Source organism: Paecilomyces variotii (assembly GCF_004022145.1).
Source record: "Paecilomyces variotii strain CBS 101075 chromosome Unknown C8Q69scaffold_7, whole genome shotgun sequence".
Classification (NCBI taxonomy): Eukaryota; Fungi; Ascomycota; class Eurotiomycetes; order Eurotiales; family Thermoascaceae; genus Paecilomyces; species Paecilomyces variotii.
Window position 1 is genome coordinate 407,132 of NW_021167146.1, and position 16,854 is coordinate 423,985.

Genomic DNA, 16,854 nt, shown 5'->3' on the forward strand with positions numbered 1-16,854 from the left:
GAAAATATGAGCATGTGCTCACCCCACACGCCAAATTCCACATGCCGCCTGAAAAGGATACTTACTAGCTCTTTAAGCTGTAGTATATTGTACACAGTTAGAAGACCGCCGCTGCGAACGCAAGCAGGGCCACAAATGCCCCCTGTCCAGAGTAGGGCGGTGCAGCATTCGCGGTGCGAGACAATCCAGTATGAGGCAAAGTGCCAAATACAGTGGTATGAACCAGGCTCGGGGAGACAGCAGCGTTGGAAGAATCCCCGACGGCCATGGTGACAACGGAGACGGGGTACAAGGTGTTGGGAGTGGAGCTCTTGGTCGTGGCGAGCATCATCTGGATTGTCTTGGTAGTGTAAACGGTTGATCGATAAGACGCAAGGACGACTGTAGTCTTTGAAGTCGAACTGCCGTGCCGGACAATGGTGGAGGGCCGAATAGTCTTAGTGGGTATGAAAGCAGGGCAGCCAGGGTCATTGACGGTTGTGGGATCTGGGGTGGTTGACTTGGTGATTGTATTCCTCGGAGTAGGCGTGACCACAGTAGACATGCGAAAAGTTCCCGAAGTCAAGTCCGGAACGGCAGTACCCTGAGTAGCTGTACCAAGAGAAGACAATTCCGGTTCAGCAGGGTTATCCAGAGGCTCCAGATTGGAGAGCAGCGTCTCTGGGAGAGAGATGCTGGAGCCATCTAGGTAATACCCGGTGCCATTGAAGGCGCAGACGGCATCTCCAGCGCTCTCAGAAGATTGATAGCCTAGGTCCCGTTAGTCGATGCGTAACTGTTTTCTCATCACACTGCTTTCTGGAAGATACACTTCGTCCTACACAACCCAGGGGCTACTTACAGAGAGCCGACTGCTTAAAGTCATCGGGCAGGGCATTAACGAGTCTGTATGTCACATGAGTCAGTGTTCTACTTTTTATACATTAATATCGGGATGAGGCAACATACTGCGCGTTACACCAGTGGAACTCAGCAACAGACAACGAAAGGCAAGAGATGAGGGTCGCAGTTTCCATGGATTTGCCATCACAGTAAGTTCCCCCAACTTTGGAACAGATAAAAGTGCCGGTAGAAGGATCCAGACCACTGTAAGGTAAGCTTATATCCAACAATCTACCACATGACAAGGAAAGTCGGTACTTACCCGCCAATCTGTCCCTGGACAGGGGCACCAAAGGTGATGATCCACGCCAATATAAACGCGATGAAGTCCATTTTGGCAAGATTGCTTAATCAGAAGGTATTTTGGTATCAAGAAACGCGTGAAATTGCACCAGGAGGCAGTATGCAGATGAACCAACGTATGCCAAAGGAGTGTGGGTGTTTGAGAATGAGTGACGCGTTGGGAAGAGAAACAAAAGAAGACAAGGTGAAAGCAAAAGATAGCGCGATTTATGTTATTTTGATGCATCTCTTATTGGAAAAGATGGGACGAGCTGGCAGACTCTGAGCTGCATAGGTCACGGGTTATATCAAAAGCGGTGACCTATTGACTGTACCGCTCAGCTTCAGGAGTAAAGTCGTTATTAACAAAGCTACAGTTTTCCATAATGGATATGAAAAGAATGTGCATAGATGTTATATGCCTTGACTGTTGGAGGGTTGGCTTATACGGTTCGTATTCCTTGGTGGTGAGAGTGATGCAGTGATATTGAGGTATATAGTGGCTGATATCATTAGCAATGACCTACGCAAGCGCCTTCAAGGATGCACCATACAGCGCAGAACATTTAGACAGATGGAGTCTACCATGGGTACCCGCGGATATGGGCACCATCTCTGGTAAGACTAGAAAAAGGGCAAAGCACTCCAGAAGCAGATGATAAGGATTCTATAAGGACCCATTTATGTACTAGACTTTTGACCATGACCCTAACGCCCGTGTCGCCCAATTTAATTCAGATATGCAGCAGCAGAAGAAACATTATTGCTGACTATGACTTTGCTTCCACTTCTTAATCCTCCGCCCGATATCACCTGCGGTTTGCTGCATAGGGTTCAACTTCCTGTCCCTGACCATGGCCTGAATATTATCACCGTGCTTGTTGATCAACCGCTCAATCCACTCTTGTTCCCGGGTACTTTGCTGACGAGGCTTCTTTTTCTTCACTAGCTCCTCTTCCTGAGCTGCCTGCAGCTCCAATTGCCTCACGATAGGGTTTTCTGAGACCTGGCGTCTTGTCCGCACTTCCTCTTCCAGGTCTGATAGGTCGTTCAATGGATCGTTGAGTGGGTTGTCTCTTCGGACTTTGCGCCCCGCAACCTCGATCTCATTATCGTTGATGACGCGCAGGATCTTGCCGGTCTCTGGGTCCCTCTCGACACGGGCTTCGCCCAGGGAAAGATTTGTAGCAGCGGCTTTGGCGCTTCCATTAATGTGAAGAGAATCAGAGGTCGTTTCGATAGGATTTCCTCCTGTTCGCTTCTCGACACCACCGGTGGGGGCATTCAGGCGCGATGACAGACCTAGTCGGCGGTAATTTTGTATGAGTGTCAATTTCTTATCCCTAGATGCAGATATTAGAATTGTGGCGCAATATCAAGATCGGATACGACAATATGCTGCCTTACCAGTTCTCCGCGATGAGGGCATTGCCCAGCACATCGATCTTTTTATTGCCGTGAGGCAAAGTCTTGCGCTTGCGCCTGACCTTCGGCACTGCCGATCTATTCTTTTTCTTTTGTAGTTCGCGACCCATCTTGGCTCCAGGAATAAAGAGAAAAAATGTGCCCTCGACTGGATGCAATAAGTCAGATATCTGCAGCACTGAAAATAATGTCTTATCGATTGAGCGGTTCAACTTTTTTGGATGTTTGCAGAAGGACTTGGCATGTTTGCATCGCTAGTTCTACTTAGCCGTGCGCCGATGTTAGTCCGATCCGCCTGTATCAGATCAGATACAACGGAATCGTCCCTGCTCCAACATCCCCAGTTGACGCGACCGGTGGATGCAATGGCTGTCAAGACATTTTCCACAATGCGCAAGGCATTGTTTGGCCTGGTGCTTGGAGTGGTCCTCTTTTCTGTCCTGGCCGCTGCTGGTGTAACCCCCGCCCGTGCTGATGTTGCTGTCGGAGAGCTCTCCGTGGGACAGATCGAGGGGCAATTGCAGGTAGGCACTCTGGTCTCTAGACATTGTATATCCTTGATATAATAGTAACTGGTGCCCCATTAGGAATGTTCCTTTGTTCAGGCACTCAATGAGCACAAGCGTGCAACAAACCCAGAAACCGCAAGTCTGACATCGCGCATCTTTGCTGTTCTCTTCCCTGGTAGCCCTGCGGTTAATTCGATCCTGGCGACTCTCTATATTTCTGGACCACCTAGTGCGTACAATATGGCCGGCTAAATGCTATCTGCCTGACCGTTGCGTTGACTGTTGTCAGATTTCCTTCTTGCACTATGTCCGCCTAATATCGACCCCTCATCCCTCTCCGTTATGGTAGCATTCGCAGTCGGTGGACTCTTGGGTGACACTCTTTTCCACCTGCTTCCGGAGATCTTCCTGGGAGAAGATTCCCCAGATCACGTGCGGTTCGTGATGGTCGAGCCTAACAAGAACCTGCTTCTTGGCTTGGCCATAATGGTGGGCTTCTTGACGTTTGTCGCTATGGACAAGTCACTGCGCATTGCTACTGGAGGGGACGGTGGTCACGACCATGGCCACGCCCATGCGCATCAATCCACGGTGGAAGATAGTGCTGTGACAACTAGCTCGAAGTCCAACAAGGACAACAGTGGCAGCGAGCTGAAGCAGCGGAAGTCCAAGACAGAAGCCGGCGCGCCTAAACACGAAGAGCATGAGGAGAAAGAGATCAGCCAGAGCGTCAAGCTTGGTGGCTACCTGAATCTGATTGCTGACTTCACCCACAACATCACTGATGGCTTGGCACTATCATCTTCTTTCTATGCATCCCCGACCATAGGTGCCACAACCACCGTCGCTGTTTTCTTCCATGAGATTCCTCATGAAGTGGGAGATTTCGCCTTGCTCATCCAATCCGGCTTCTCGAAGCGTAAGGCTATGGGAGCGCAGTTCGTCACCGCTGTAGGGGCGTTCCTCGGAACATGTATCGGTATTGCCGTGCAGGAGTTCGGCGGAGGGAACTCATCGGACGCGTCTGCGGCGACATCTGCTACCGGTCTTCTCGGAACCAGTCTGACATGGGGTGATATGCTTCTACCGTTTACTGCCGGAACGTTCCTTTATGTGGGCACTGTGGCTGTTATCCCGGAGCTCCTCGAAACCGGCAAGGACAAAGGCGCCGAGCTTCGCAAGACAGCTACTCAATTTTTGGCCATGGCGGTCGGCGCTGGAATCATGCTAGGGTAAGTTTATTCGACAGGGACCTTGTTTAAGCCGTGAGTTCAATTGCAACTTTGCTGACAACAATCACAGAATTTCTTGGGATTAATCTAAGAACAAGTCATCTATCTGACATGCAGCGCTCAATCGCTCGACCATGTTACATCCAACTAATGCAACCCATCGAAGGATAGTCCCTGCATCATCCGCAAGAATATAACTTCGTGTACTATAACCCCTGTTTATAAACATAGACAAGGTCATCAATCTAGAAGTAGCACAAGGCCAATCGAGAAACAGACGTGGCACGATGCAATCTACAAGGGTCAAGTCAGCTTGATTTATAATCACATCATGCTTATCGTAACATGGCGATTGGAGTGGCACGGCATATGAAAGACAATAAACCTAATGTATAACCAGATTCTACGATATCATGGCTACCTATAACGTGACAGTAGGATAATGTAACCCGCGGGAATTAGGACTTGGAATATTCTTACGTCTACCACTATGCAGCATGTATGTAATAAGCAGTAAATGAACCGCGATAACGACGTAGGTTGCCTAATAACAGGCAAGGTATCCTCGTAACCAGACGAGCAAGTAGCTCAGAACAGTACCGTCGAACATACCGCGGCACAACACCGTGGGACGTAGTACAGTAGAATACGCCATTTAGTCTCATTTCGAAAGATTTAGCTTTATCCTTTTCAGGATCATATACATCATGAAACTGTCAATATAAAGTAATTTGGAAAATGAATACACAGTTGAACTTATATATATCTATGTATGAGCCTGAGGCTGTTTTCACGAACGACATTGCTAACTTGCTATTTGAAACAACAATGCATGTTATATCATTGTTTCCATATGTTGCGAGTAATAAGAAACGTTTTTCGAATGCCAAAATAATGAACAGGCAAAGAACAGTACAACCTCGTAAAAGAGACATATAAGACCATGCACACATGCATTTAGTAAACAATGATGGCACAAGAAAATGCAACCGATCTCACAACAATCTTACTCCCTAATCCAATCGAATAGTCGATATGCTAGAGCACGAGAGGGATATTCAACCAATCTATAGAACAGCTCTGCGATGGGAACGACAGCTGCTAGACAGACTATGAAGACTGTGAACACAGAACCTTCCGAGGGCCAGTGTTTCTCCTGGTTCAGGTGGACGAAAAGTTTGATTCCCGCAGTGTATATAATGATGCTTTGGACTAGGAGCCAGCCTGTCGTAGATTGAGGTTAGCCTAGGCTGAAATAAAAGAGTGAATATGTTATGGAGTAACTCACTAAGCGACCTGCTTCCAAGGTAGACGAGAACTGAATTCCTCAATAGCCGCTGGAGGAAGTCATAGGTCTCCACGGCGAAGAAGATGGCTACCAGGATTAGGTAAATGTCATCTCTGGCCTGAGGCTGGGCCGGATCATATTTGTTATTCAAACCGCCAGTGTAGTAGAGACCTGCATGTGCAATGATCTCTGAATCTACATCCTGTGGTTTCCATCCAGTCCAGATGAATTGCATTATCAAGCCAGCCGCCATGAGTGCCGAGTATAGGATCCACGACGGAAAATAGATGTTTCTGGATCTCCAGATGGGTATTCCCCTTCGTGCCTTTTCCTTAAAGTTCATGTTGAACACCATGTCGGCGAGAATCAGGCCGGTCACGGTAAACCATGCCCATGACTGAACCCACCAAGCGGTGATAATGAACAGGACGGAGCCCTTAACACGCCATGAGTTCCTCGTGTAAGGAATGATGAGCATCGCCATATAAACCGTGTAACTCTGCATGTAGATCACATTCACAACCCAGAGTAGTTGCGAAGGGAAGGCATAACTGCCAGCAGATGTTGCAAAGTTCTGCGTAATCCAGAACATGTTGAAGACAGAATTGAAATACACGAGTGTATTTGGCATGTAATAGGGCGTGTCGAAGGATACATTTCCGGTGAGGGACTTGTAATTGTCAATGTATGCCGTTCCCATTTTCCAGAACATGAGCTTCACGACGGCCAGGGAGACGGCCACAGGAAACCAGAGACGAAGCCCACGTCGGAAGACAGAGCCTGCGATTCCGGACTTGTCTGGGTTCTTGAGAAAGGGTAGACATATTGTCCTAGCAGATACAAGGATGAAGAAAGAATAGATGAGGTTGTCATTCCAAAAGAGAACGGAAAGGGTCTTTTTCAAGTAGATCTGATAAGCTGGCCCATAGATGTTGGCGGTTCCTTTGACAGCCCCTGGGACGAGTGTCTGCAGAAAGACCCAAAGAAAAGATTCTATAACAAATACTCCTCTGAGTCCATAGAGGTAAGAACTCTCCTTGTCGGGGACAGCTGGGTATCGAGGGCGGACAATTTCATGCAGTAGTACCTTCATCTTGCCGATTGCCCTGACAGTTCGCTGTTAGGTCGTCGAAAGTACCTCAGAGGGGAGCTTTCTTTATCACAACAGTTTGTCCATGTCGCATATACTTTCCCATCCATTACACTTCAATGAGGTATAGCACTTCTACTGAGCCCCAGCAAGGTCTAGACTATCAGCTGTTTCTTCGGCAATTGTTTACTCCACTGTCCCTCAATCCCGGATTCACGGAGCTGACCACCCGCCTTCTGCTGCTCGCAGGGCTGGATTACCGGACATTTGAACTAAGACATGTCCAATCGATAGGCTGAACATGCACTGCTCAAACTATACGACACGGACTGACAGTAGGAAACCCATATACAAGCCACATAAATGCCGTAGGAATGGAACGAAGCTGCACCCCCTCTCACTCACCGGTAGTACCTTCTGGCCGTTGAGGCCCTTGGCCAGCATATCCATGTCCAGATGGCGTCCCTCGTATTCAGCACGCCACTAAAGATGGCCGATGTGGCAGATGCAATTGCTAACTCGTCCTGACAATGCTAATACTGATCTAATTGTAGCACTTTGTCGGGATCGAGACGAGAATCCGGCTGTCGCTCGCTAAATCAACATCGGGCCGTCGTTGGACTTTGTTCTCTATACCCATTACCAGTGTTTGACAACATTTTCACGAGCCCAGAGCAGGACCGCGAGAAGACTAACCTGCTCTTGCTCAAAATAGGGACATTGAGCCAGTCTGATTATCTAGAAAGCTCTCCGGCGCTTTTAACAATATGCATACTTATCTTTCGGGTTTCACTGATGGGATTCCATCCAGAATGTGTCCGAGACTAAAGTCTAGGGGCCTCCCAATCGGGCTGAATGGCTCAACTGGGATGAGTTGGCACTATGGCAGTTACCATCCCCAGTCAAGATAGATAGCCTATTGTCCGTTTAGAGTCCAGAAGAGCTGACATATTCATGCCTCCTCGGAAAGCTGAAGAGGCTGGAACACGCCAACCTGTAGGGTCCCCGCCGGTCACGAACGCCGAGTCTCGGACCGACTGCACAACGATGCTCATTTCACTACTATGCCAGCTCAGTTGGCGCATCATAGTGCGATTTGCCGATAAGGCTAGGATGGCTGATTCGGACAGAATTGCCGTGGCTTGCATGCAGGGCGGCGGATGCCTCAGGTAGCGCCGGAAGACAACAAACTACTGCGCGGACACGCCGCGCTAGGTACGGAGTAGATTGTGTTGATTGATTCAGCCTAGTTTTCTAATCGAGAGTTCGTTTCGAATTAGGTCCGCGGGATGCCATGTGGTCGAGACATCTGGTCTCTGTGGTTGGGCCCTTGCTGTCCATATTAGAACGTGATGATTGTCTGCTTATTCTCACTAATATAGCGCTCCGCCATCCTCCCAACGTGGAATCTAGCCTTCATATACCTAGGCATTAGGTCCCTAGGCCGAGACCATAAGTATGTCCTTAAGCGAGGCGGAGAGCCCGTTACCCGACAGTACGGAAGAAGGTCCATGCTGTCAGACTCTGCCGGAACGGAGTCGAGAACGAAAAAGCAACATGAGACTTGGGATCGGTGGATCGGTGTGAACGAGCTCGCTCTCTTCACCGCTGCCAGGTGTCAGCAGAAGAGCCTCATTTCGCTTCTTGCTACCGGATCTGTACAAGAAGGACTTGGCCTCAATGTTTTCTGGATGACTCCGTGTCCGGTCCTGAATGTCAGATGTGATAAAAGCCTCGTATAAGAAAATACGCTAACGTCGTCCCCCTGGAAGGTTCCAAGCAGATGGGAAATGACAATCGTAAAGCTTGGGTCGTCACTCTCGGGCCTATCCGGGCCACATGGCCCACGGTTCATGAGGAATTATAGTTCCTGGTCAGCTCGAGGTTGATCGCGGCTGATCGTCAATATCATAGTCTGTGCTTCTTAATTCCTGCCTTTTAGCCGAGATGATGGCGTAGTAACTTGGCCTTCAGCTTTCTTGACTAGGTCCATGGCGTAGAGTAGTGTACTAGAGTCGATTTCTACGGGGATGTCCGAAGATTAACCCCGCTTCGAGGGAAGCAACAACGGAGATGATGATCAAGTAGTCTATCTAGATAGGTACGCTAACGCACACTGCAACTTGCAGAATAGGCTTTTTAGCAGTTCTCAACGGCAGGTTCTAGCCCAACCAAAACGCTCTTCGTGGCAATGGATAGCGTCTTGATCGGTTACATGAACATGACGCTAATGTCTTGCAAAGTAGTCTCTAAATTGAACAGTTCAATATCGTACGAGGGGTCGTGTCATAAAGTTCTATCATTTGTATGGAATATAGTTCTATCAACTGTATGGAATGTAATGATACCGTCTCTTCGGCTAAAGTGTCTGCGCAGGCCTTCACCCACGAGCAGTCGTGTTCCAGGAAGTATATTTGCTAACCTGTCGGGCGTGGCCGTAAAGACCAACGACTGCGGTTACGACCAGGTAGATGGGGTAAAGGATCGAGAACATGATGATCATCGGCAAGGAGATGAACTCGGATTTTGCTCGATCTGTGATCCACAGGGTTGCCACAAGACAGATAGCACTGAAAAGGAGAGCACGTCAGCATCCGCGGATTACAACAGTCAATAACGGAAATCTTCCATACCTGACAATAAACAGCCACTGGGATATCGGGTACTGGAAATATATCAAGCGTGCAAATGCTATCGGGTTCTTCGGGAAATGAAGGATGATGACGCTGAGAACAAGGCAGCAGTACTGCGTCACAAGGTAGTAGCTCATCTCTCGAATAAGCAGGAGTGATAAAAGCCCAAAGCGCATCTTCTTGTTCCGGCTGCCCTGAGTGGGCTTGTTGAACGTCAAGATGACATGTCGCATACTGGCCGCGGCCCATCCCTGGGCCCAGCGAAGGCGCTGATTCCAGAGCGCCAGCCAGGTAACAGGAGCAAGCTCATAGGAAACCACGTTCAAGTCGTGCTCGATATGTGCACCACGAGCGAGCGAGCGTAGGCTAGAATCGATGTCTTCAGTCAACATCTTGTCGTCCATCCTCACTTCTCGAAGGAACGGCGACCTCCAATATCCGTTTGAACCGGTAAAGAGAGCAAACCCCCACAGAGCAGAGCGACCAGGGTGAGAAACCGCATAGATCTTGTCAAATTCCACTGATATCATTCCTGTCATGAAAGACACAGCAGCATTGAAAACCACGCATCGTCCCTGAACGATATCAATCTTCGGATTCGACATGAAGCGTTCAATCGCCCACCGTGGTCCGTAAGGATGGGTGTAATGATCACAGTCGAATATGGCAATGACATCGGACCCGGTGTCCAGGGTGAGGAAATAGTTGAGATTGTGCGCCTTAGACGTGGAGTTCGGCACCTGCACGATACGAAGGTTTGAATGCTCTCTTGAAAGCTCTCGTAGCTCCGTTTCCAAAGGCTCTATGGGGGTAGGGGTGTTGTACACCACATTGATCGTGATCTTGTCTTTTGGGTAGATGATCTTTTCCAATGCATAGTGCACGCGGTCAAGAATGATATCCTTCTCGTTTGGGAGATATGCCACGATTATCAAGTCCAATTTCAGCAGTTGGTCGTCTGGAGTGGGAAACACCCATCCGTTGGCTTCAACTTTCATTCGGGCTTTTCTCGCATCTCTCGCAGGGCCCATACACATGAAGGCCTCAACGAAAGAGTTGCCCGCGATGTAGAAGTTGGTTGTGAGACATATAAACCAGAAGATCTCGATGAGTTTTGTGCTGCAGACCATGTATATGCAGGTCGAGAAGAAGAAATAAGATGCAACTAGAAGAAATGGCGTCCAATCTTGAATGAAGTCTGCTACCTTCTTTAATGCGGCTTGTAGAGAAGAGAATCGCGGTCGAGTGCCCCTCAGGTCAATCTCAGAACAGGCCATCGGCCTGGCCGTAACAGTAAGAGTGGACTTTTCAGGAGCCATGGCAAGAAAGACAGTCAATTGGATGTGTGAGAAAGAAATTGCACAATTGACAAGTAGATGAAGGAATCGTCCTGATTATGTCCTGGTGATGATGATACCAGTCTAGTTTTCCGAGATTAGAAGGCAGTCAACATGCTGAACGGGGCCCAGACCTTCAGATGCAAAAAATATAGTCTTTCATGATGATGGCATCACACATCGCTTTGCGACTAACCATCCATTGGTTGGACTTCACCGGGGAGGATAGTATTATGGCTCGGCTGTATAGTCCCGTAAGACAGTTGCTGACAGCTACATTAGGGCCAGGGTTCAGAAAGTCTCAGGGGAGAGATACACAGTCTGTACAGCGCCTTGTAGATGTGCACCGCCGCCATTGGACACAGTTGGGATGGGTCCGCATCAATCTCCCAAGTCACCAACACGAGAGCGAATCTGGTGTTCAGAAGTGTTGAGCCACGCCAATTTTAGTGCCAGGCTGGACTTACACTGTACAGATGTGTAGCGAGGATATCGTATCTTCACTTAGCTTTTTCTTTGGCGTCTCCGATCCTGGGCTTTTTCTGACAAGCCACTGGGCTGGGACGCCACCCCGTAAACAGAGCGCCCAACGAGCGCCGGTCCGTAAATTAGCACGCAAATAGAGTCTGGACTTTAGTCTTCTAAGCACTGCATACTAAAACATAAGCTATTCATAGTGTCTTTACCATGTGTTGTCGTGTTGGAGGCATGATCGCTGCGCATGGAGTGTCTACCTTATTGTTTGCATCGGACAAACCTCTAGTCAGCTCGGGTTGATCAGTTCGCGCTAGACATGGCGCACTAAGGATCGTATCTACTTCCTTCCAAGCGAGATTCCAAGACCTCTGTCTGAAAGGTGCATCTGTAGCGATTCCTGAACGAGGAAATAGTGCGGTCATGAAATGAAGTCACCTTGATCATGGATCGGCTTAGGCTAGAGTATGATAGAGCACCTTGAGTATAGAGCTTGAAGTATTCGACATTTCCTTTCAAGTCGTTCACAAAGTCTATTTGGGTTATCTATCCATGTCATAATCGCCCAGTAAATTGGTCTCGGCACATGGGTAGCGTTCATTTCTCGATGATCTGAAATGGAGATCCAAGAACCTCCCACGTTATGGCTTTTGGTACGAACCAATTTCGCATTGCCATACTAACAGTGGGCCCATACTTGAGGAACAAGCCATTTTCCTTTGGAGTTAGAAAACGCTACATGCAGGTTCGCATCACGCCCGGCGAACGCCGTTCCGGTCATTGGTGACAATCCATATTACCCAGCCTAGCGGTGTAAGAAGCAGCCACCCGGACTACAACCTGCATAATCAGCCCTAGGAAACGAGCAAGAGAGCTATTGATGAAACAAACCCTATCAATGCCTTGGAACATGTCTGTGAAAAAGAATTGCCGTGACTATACCTGTCGAGATGGCCGGGTTGAACGGAGTGCCCGAGGACATAGCGCTCAAATAGATCATGCTACCAGGTGGATACAGTCCAGGATGTGGAGATAGAGACGTTCGAACCCAAGAGAAAGCTGAACTGAGTATTAGGCGTTAAGTGTCGCAGCTAGTCATGGTCTAGAACTATACGGCCAGGGCTGGCTATTGTATCTCAACTTGTATGCCTTCTCTCCACTGGTGTCGGCTAATTTGAGCTTTTCTGCTCTCCCCATCTTTGCCTCTGGATGGGACTCTATACAGGAATCTCTGAGCATTATCTCTAGCTTATATTAGAGATATAGGTCCTTCATAGGTCCTATCTGATGACTTGTTTCGGGATACTGAGGGCCCCTTTCTCTCCACGTTGCTCCATGATGAAGTTTAGATTCCCCATCCCACTACTTCTGTCCTTATATCTTTTACCTTCTGCGGTCATTGGTAAAGACAGTGATGTTTTGATCTCAGGGACAAACAACACAGACTGTTCCTGTGGTTACTACGATGAATCGACAAAAAACCTCTTTACAGACTCGATCATTGTATATTTCAATGAAACTTCTTCATTGGACTTGACCGGCTTCGCTGGACAGACATACAAGAACCCTTACGAGAAAGGATGGAACGATCAATATCGTCAAGGGGCCGACCTCTCCCATTTGCAGATAGTCAATGACTCCTCCTCGCCAGAATTTCCGCAATCGCTAGCAATCAACATCTCCAAACCGACCGCCGACCATCTCGTTATGGGTGGCTCCATACAGACGTTGAGACATGACATTCACTACGGAACGTTCAGGACGTTCCTCAAGTCCCCTCGTCAGTGGACAGGCGGAAGTGCAATTTCGATGGAGCTTCTCTATAATGAGACCGAAACCTTCAGTCTGAACCTGTTGAGCACCGAAGAACCGTCAACTGCTCGAATCACGATGTTGATGAACCGCGAGTTCCCAGATAATATCTACGGTGTCAACTACACCACTCTGACAAACAAATCCACCTCCCCGTGGGAGTTCATGGAGTATCGAGTGGATTGGACGAAGGACTGGCTCAACTATACTCTTGGCGATAAGGTCTGGCGCTCTGCATCGAGGAGGGAAATCAAAGGATTGCCTAGTGTTCCCGGGCCATTACATATCAAGCATTGGTCAACCGGAGACTTCTTCTCGATGCAGGGGCCCCCATGGGCAGAGACGACTGCAAATGTAGGCTGGGTTCGACTATTCTTCAATACGACCTCGATGAGTGACTATGCACGCAAGGCGTTCGACACCACATGTCGGGTTGATGCCGCGTGCAGAGTCGACGACATGAAACTTCGCGGTTATACATCTTACGCCCAAAACGCAACGACGAAATGGAAGCAGAATCCCCCTTCCGCCGGCCAACGCATCCCGGCAATTGTCATCTCTGTCTTGTCCGGAGCCCTCAGCTTCTTTCTATTACTGAATGCATTCTTAAGAAGACAGCCATGGGCGTTGCTGAGACCCGAGAAACGCTACGGAGCTCCGTTCATAAGAAGCTTGTTTCCTGCGGGCACGACGTCCTCCACAGAAATGATCACTCTGCCCACTCCACCTCCAATAGAGGGCATTTCTGGACTGGCGACGCCATCAGGAAATGTGTCTGGTGTTGCTACGCCTTTAGGGCAGCCTCCTGCGATGCCTTCAGACTGGGTGAATGACGATATATCAACTCTGAGGATGTCATTGGCTCCTAGCAAAGCTTTCAGTGAACTAGAAATTCAACCGGTAGTCGGTATTTCTCCTTTGAGAACCTCGTTCACTCCTAGCAAAAGCTCTACGGGATGGGAAATTCAGCCAGTTACAGACGACACATCAACTCTGAGATTTTCTTCCACTCCAAGCAAAGGCTTTAACGAGTTGGAAATAGGGTCGGTAGCGGAGACCTCCATGAAGGCCTCGAAGGAAGAGAACACGACAATAACTGAACTGAAAGATGTTACAGCCCAGCGTGATCCGGCTCCTAATGCAGATGGTACCGCCGCTGCTGCACCTGCTGCGAAGAAGCGCGTCGACTATCTCGCCGGGCTGGTAGCAATAAGTTCTCTCCTAGTCACACAGATTCATTTCGGACTTACCTTCATCCCTGCTGCAATAAACCCTGGAGCATATCTGCATTACGAGAGTGAGATCTGGGCTAGAAAGACTGTTACCCCGTACCTGCTGAATCTCATCTGGATCGGACCGTTCCTCATGACCTCCAGTCGGTTCCTGGCAGCCAACTATCTCAAAAACGGTAACCTGAGGTCATTGGCAGAGAAAACAGTTGGACGGACTCCGCGCCTGATCATCCCTATAACCGCTATTGCCCTCATCGAGTATTTCTTCATGGATGCAGGCGCAACAAAATGGCTAATGTACCTTCCCTCCATTACATGGTCCACCTGGCCCTTCGCTGTTGGCTATACGAACTTCGGCACCTTCATTAGCGAGGTGATCGAACTGATGTTCCTGATTCCGAATGCAGCCCCTCAGATCACATTCAACTATTGTACGGGTGTGTTGTGGACGATTCCCGTGCAGCTCCAAGGCTCATGGCAAGTAATGCTCGGGGTCATTGTTATCCGTGAGATTAAAACCCCATGGAAGCGGTTCGGATACTATGCCTTCTGCATCGTCAACAACTGGTACGCTCTATCCTGGGGGTCCTACTTCTGGCTCGGCCTAATGATGGCCGATCTGGACATCACGTATAAATGGAGAAAATGGCTGTACGCACGCCCTTTCGTCTACTATCCCTTAATCCTCTTCTGTGCCGCACTTGGCTTCGGCGGCCTATCACTCGATTTGGCCACACAATGGACAGAGGTCAACTATGCCACCTATGAATACGACATCCATCCAGACCCAGCCACTGGCCGACCGATTGCACAAACCTCCGGTGCAGGATACCCACAATACTACGTGCCCAAACTACACGGATTAGTCTTCTCGCTCGGTTTCCAAGCACTCGTTGAACTGAGCCCCTTGGTCCAAAAGATGCTCTCGTTCAAGTTATTCGTGCTCATCTTCCCGCACATCTTCACCATCTACCTCATCCACGGCTTCGTGTACTGGAGTCTTGGCGCGACTATTTGCGTACAACTCTCTGCACTCGGACTCCCTTACTGGGCCAATATTCTGATCGTAGCCGTGTGCTGCTACTCTGTCATACTTCTGTCTCTTCCACTTCTAACCCCCGTCGTGGAGACGCTAGGCAAGAACATGACGGCGGATATATGGCGATTCGCACATGAGAAACCGCCGATTAGGAAACCGACTCTGTATCCATTTGATCAGAATCTTATCCTTAATCGTGAAGACGGACTGGTTGAAACGACGAAGGTGAGAGAGAAAGCGCTGGGAAAGAGAGCATCGGGTGGTTCTTCTGTGGATAATGTCTAGCGTCGGGTGTTGTGTTAACTAGGTATCTAGCCTTGTCTTTCCACATTTAGATGTGTTTATCTTTTTAAAGCAGTAGTAAGTATAGAGTTGCATCTATGTGAAACTTGTCACTATCCATCTCGATCATGGCATAGTGGAACTTTCTATCATTGGCCGGCTCCTAGTTAGTAATCGAACAAGCAAGCTTCTCGGCTCTTGCCTCTTGAATCCCAACTTGCTTTCACCTCAGTGACAACTTGCTTTCGCATGAGCATAGCTTCGGTTCCAGGATTTTATCAGTGTGAACGGTTTCGCGTTTATTAATCGCACATACCTCCGTTCTGAGCCAAAGTACTAGGTATTCAATATGGCGCCGCCGGGTTTCTCTCCTGCCTGTCCGATACCCCTCGTCATCGATCCGCAGACAAGAATCAAGGAACTCAAAGACGCGCTTACGGAGGACTGCTGGCAATACCAGAAAGCAAACATCTTAAAACTCATTGAACTATACGAAAGTGGAGAACTAAAACCTCCCTCTTACGATACGACTATTTGGCTTTGTGATGGAAAGGTGTTAGATAAAGAACCTGGACTTGATGACGTTCCTAGAGGTTCTGTGCTTTGGGCTGAGGTTAGTTATTATATTAAGCATGATTGACCATTGCTTTTCTAATCATTATGTAGGGGCTCGGTATGCAGATCTCCCCGGTAATTGCCCAGTAGCGGTACACATGTGGACAAATTGTCAGCTGGGGTTTAGACCCTAGACCCGCAAGGTTGGAAGCGCCCCATCTTTGTTTGAGGTAGGAAGACTGGAAGACTCCTTGACCTAATTTATTGGGTCTTCGACCTGCTGTTCTTTGGCGCGACTGGGGTGCCTTAAGGTTAAAGCCAAACCGAATCCATTTCAGATCAATCAACAACAGTGAACTCGACAAAATTGGATGACGGGACCATTATAACCGGCCTTCCATCATTATCAGGAGGGTCAACGACATGATCATTTAGCCAACATGGTAGTTTCACCACTGTCTTCGCATGCTCTTCACGATCACCCCAAACCCACCAGTCAACGCAGCCACCCCAGTACTGGTATCGATATGTGTCGCCAATCACTGTATCGGGATGCAAGTCGAAATAGCCCAGGGAACGGTGTTTGACGAAAGTTTCTCCTGGTTTGAGGCTGAGGAAAAGCGTAGAATCCGTAACGTTAACCTCAACGTCAGGTTCATCTACAATCATCCAACCCGGATTCCGTTCGTCGTCGAAATAAGTCTTCCACTGTGTAGGATCCTCGTCTGAATTCTTCAACGGATTATAATCGTGGCAGCGGCGCAGCAGTCGAAAGTTATCAC

At 48.6% G+C, this 16,854-nt stretch overlaps 6 protein-coding genes across 6 annotated transcripts; 2 read left to right on the forward strand and 4 right to left on the reverse strand.

Annotated features, from left to right (window-relative positions):
* Positions 1 to 48: 48 nt before the first annotated feature.
* Positions 49 to 1,215, reverse strand: C8Q69DRAFT_499191 (hypothetical protein; the record flags this gene model as incomplete). The annotated part of the gene is made up of 4 exons (XM_028632316.1): positions 49 to 750; positions 842 to 885; positions 949 to 1,086; positions 1,145 to 1,215. The coding sequence occupies 4 exons, from the start codon at positions 1,213 to 1,215 to the stop codon at positions 98 to 100; spliced, it is 906 nt and encodes a 301-aa protein (XP_028484062.1). The 3' UTR covers positions 49 to 97.
* A 416-nt stretch (positions 1,216 to 1,631) lies between these two features.
* C8Q69DRAFT_470121 (ribosome biogenesis protein Nop16) lies at positions 1,632 to 2,758 on the reverse strand. Its single transcript, XM_028630814.1, has 2 exons — positions 2,572 to 2,758; positions 1,632 to 2,507 (listed from the first exon to the last, which is right to left on the reverse strand). The coding sequence occupies exons 1-2, from the start codon at positions 2,697 to 2,699 to the stop codon at positions 1,925 to 1,927; spliced, it is 711 nt and encodes a 236-aa protein (XP_028484063.1). The 5' UTR covers positions 2,700 to 2,758; the 3' UTR covers positions 1,632 to 1,924.
* On the forward strand, positions 2,759 to 4,799 carry C8Q69DRAFT_470122 (ZIP zinc transporter-domain-containing protein). The gene is made up of 4 exons (XM_028630815.1): positions 2,759 to 3,113; positions 3,177 to 3,327; positions 3,388 to 4,330; positions 4,401 to 4,799. Exons 1-4 carry the CDS (start codon positions 2,811 to 2,813, stop codon positions 4,414 to 4,416), a joined length of 1,413 nt encoding a protein of 470 aa, XP_028484064.1. The 5' UTR covers positions 2,759 to 2,810; the 3' UTR covers positions 4,417 to 4,799.
* A 503-nt stretch (positions 4,800 to 5,302) lies between these two features.
* On the reverse strand, positions 5,303 to 6,860 carry C8Q69DRAFT_292003 (hypothetical protein). The gene is made up of 2 exons (XM_028627027.1): positions 5,619 to 6,860; positions 5,303 to 5,554 (listed from the first exon to the last, which is right to left on the reverse strand). Exons 1-2 carry the CDS (start codon positions 6,709 to 6,711, stop codon positions 5,337 to 5,339), a joined length of 1,311 nt encoding a protein of 436 aa, XP_028484065.1. The 5' UTR covers positions 6,712 to 6,860; the 3' UTR covers positions 5,303 to 5,336.
* A 2,084-nt stretch (positions 6,861 to 8,944) lies between these two features.
* Positions 8,945 to 11,027, reverse strand: C8Q69DRAFT_470130 (nucleotide-diphospho-sugar transferase). The gene is made up of 3 exons (XM_028630816.1): positions 10,995 to 11,027; positions 9,342 to 10,944; positions 8,945 to 9,278 (listed from the first exon to the last, which is right to left on the reverse strand). Exons 2-3 carry the CDS (start codon positions 10,658 to 10,660, stop codon positions 9,089 to 9,091), a joined length of 1,509 nt encoding a protein of 502 aa, XP_028484066.1. The 5' UTR covers positions 10,661 to 10,944; positions 10,995 to 11,027; the 3' UTR covers positions 8,945 to 9,088.
* Positions 11,028 to 12,490: 1,463 nt separating this feature from the next.
* On the forward strand, positions 12,491 to 16,499 carry C8Q69DRAFT_487151 (hypothetical protein; the record flags this gene model as incomplete). The annotated part of the gene is made up of 3 exons (XM_028631962.1): positions 12,491 to 15,460; positions 15,858 to 15,894; positions 16,426 to 16,499. The coding sequence occupies 3 exons, from the start codon at positions 12,491 to 12,493 to the stop codon at positions 16,497 to 16,499; spliced, it is 3,081 nt and encodes a 1,026-aa protein (XP_028484067.1).
* Between the last annotated feature and the right edge of the window lie 355 nt (positions 16,500 to 16,854).

Bases quoted from the DNA above. Each gene is read 5' to 3' on its own strand.
- C8Q69DRAFT_470121 (XM_028630814.1), bottom strand. From the start codon at position 2,699: ATGGGTCGCGAACTACAAAAGAAAAAGAATAGATCGGCAGTGCCGAAG. The intron at 2,508-2,571 runs GTAAGGCAGCAT...ATCTGCATCTAG, and splicing joins GCCCTCATCGCGGAGAACTG to GGATAAGAAATTGACACTCA.
- C8Q69DRAFT_470122 (XM_028630815.1), top strand. From the start codon at position 2,811: ATGTTTGCAGAAGGACTTGGCATGTTTGCATCGCTAGTTCTACTTAGC. The intron at 3,114-3,176 runs GTAGGCACTCTG...GTGCCCCATTAG, and splicing joins AGATCGAGGGGCAATTGCAG to GAATGTTCCTTTGTTCAGGC. The intron at 3,328-3,387 runs GTGCGTACAATA...GACTGTTGTCAG, and splicing joins CTATATTTCTGGACCACCTA to ATTTCCTTCTTGCACTATGT.
- C8Q69DRAFT_292003 (XM_028627027.1), bottom strand. From the start codon at position 6,711: ATGAAGGTACTACTGCATGAAATTGTCCGCCCTCGATACCCAGCTGTC. The intron at 5,555-5,618 runs GTGAGTTACTCC...AATCTACGACAG, and splicing joins CCTTGGAAGCAGGTCGCTTA to GCTGGCTCCTAGTCCAAAGC.
- C8Q69DRAFT_470130 (XM_028630816.1), bottom strand. From the start codon at position 10,660: ATGGCTCCTGAAAAGTCCACTCTTACTGTTACGGCCAGGCCGATGGCC. The intron at 9,279-9,341 runs GTATGGAAGATT...TCTCCTTTTCAG, and splicing joins CAGTGGCTGTTTATTGTCAG to TGCTATCTGTCTTGTGGCAA.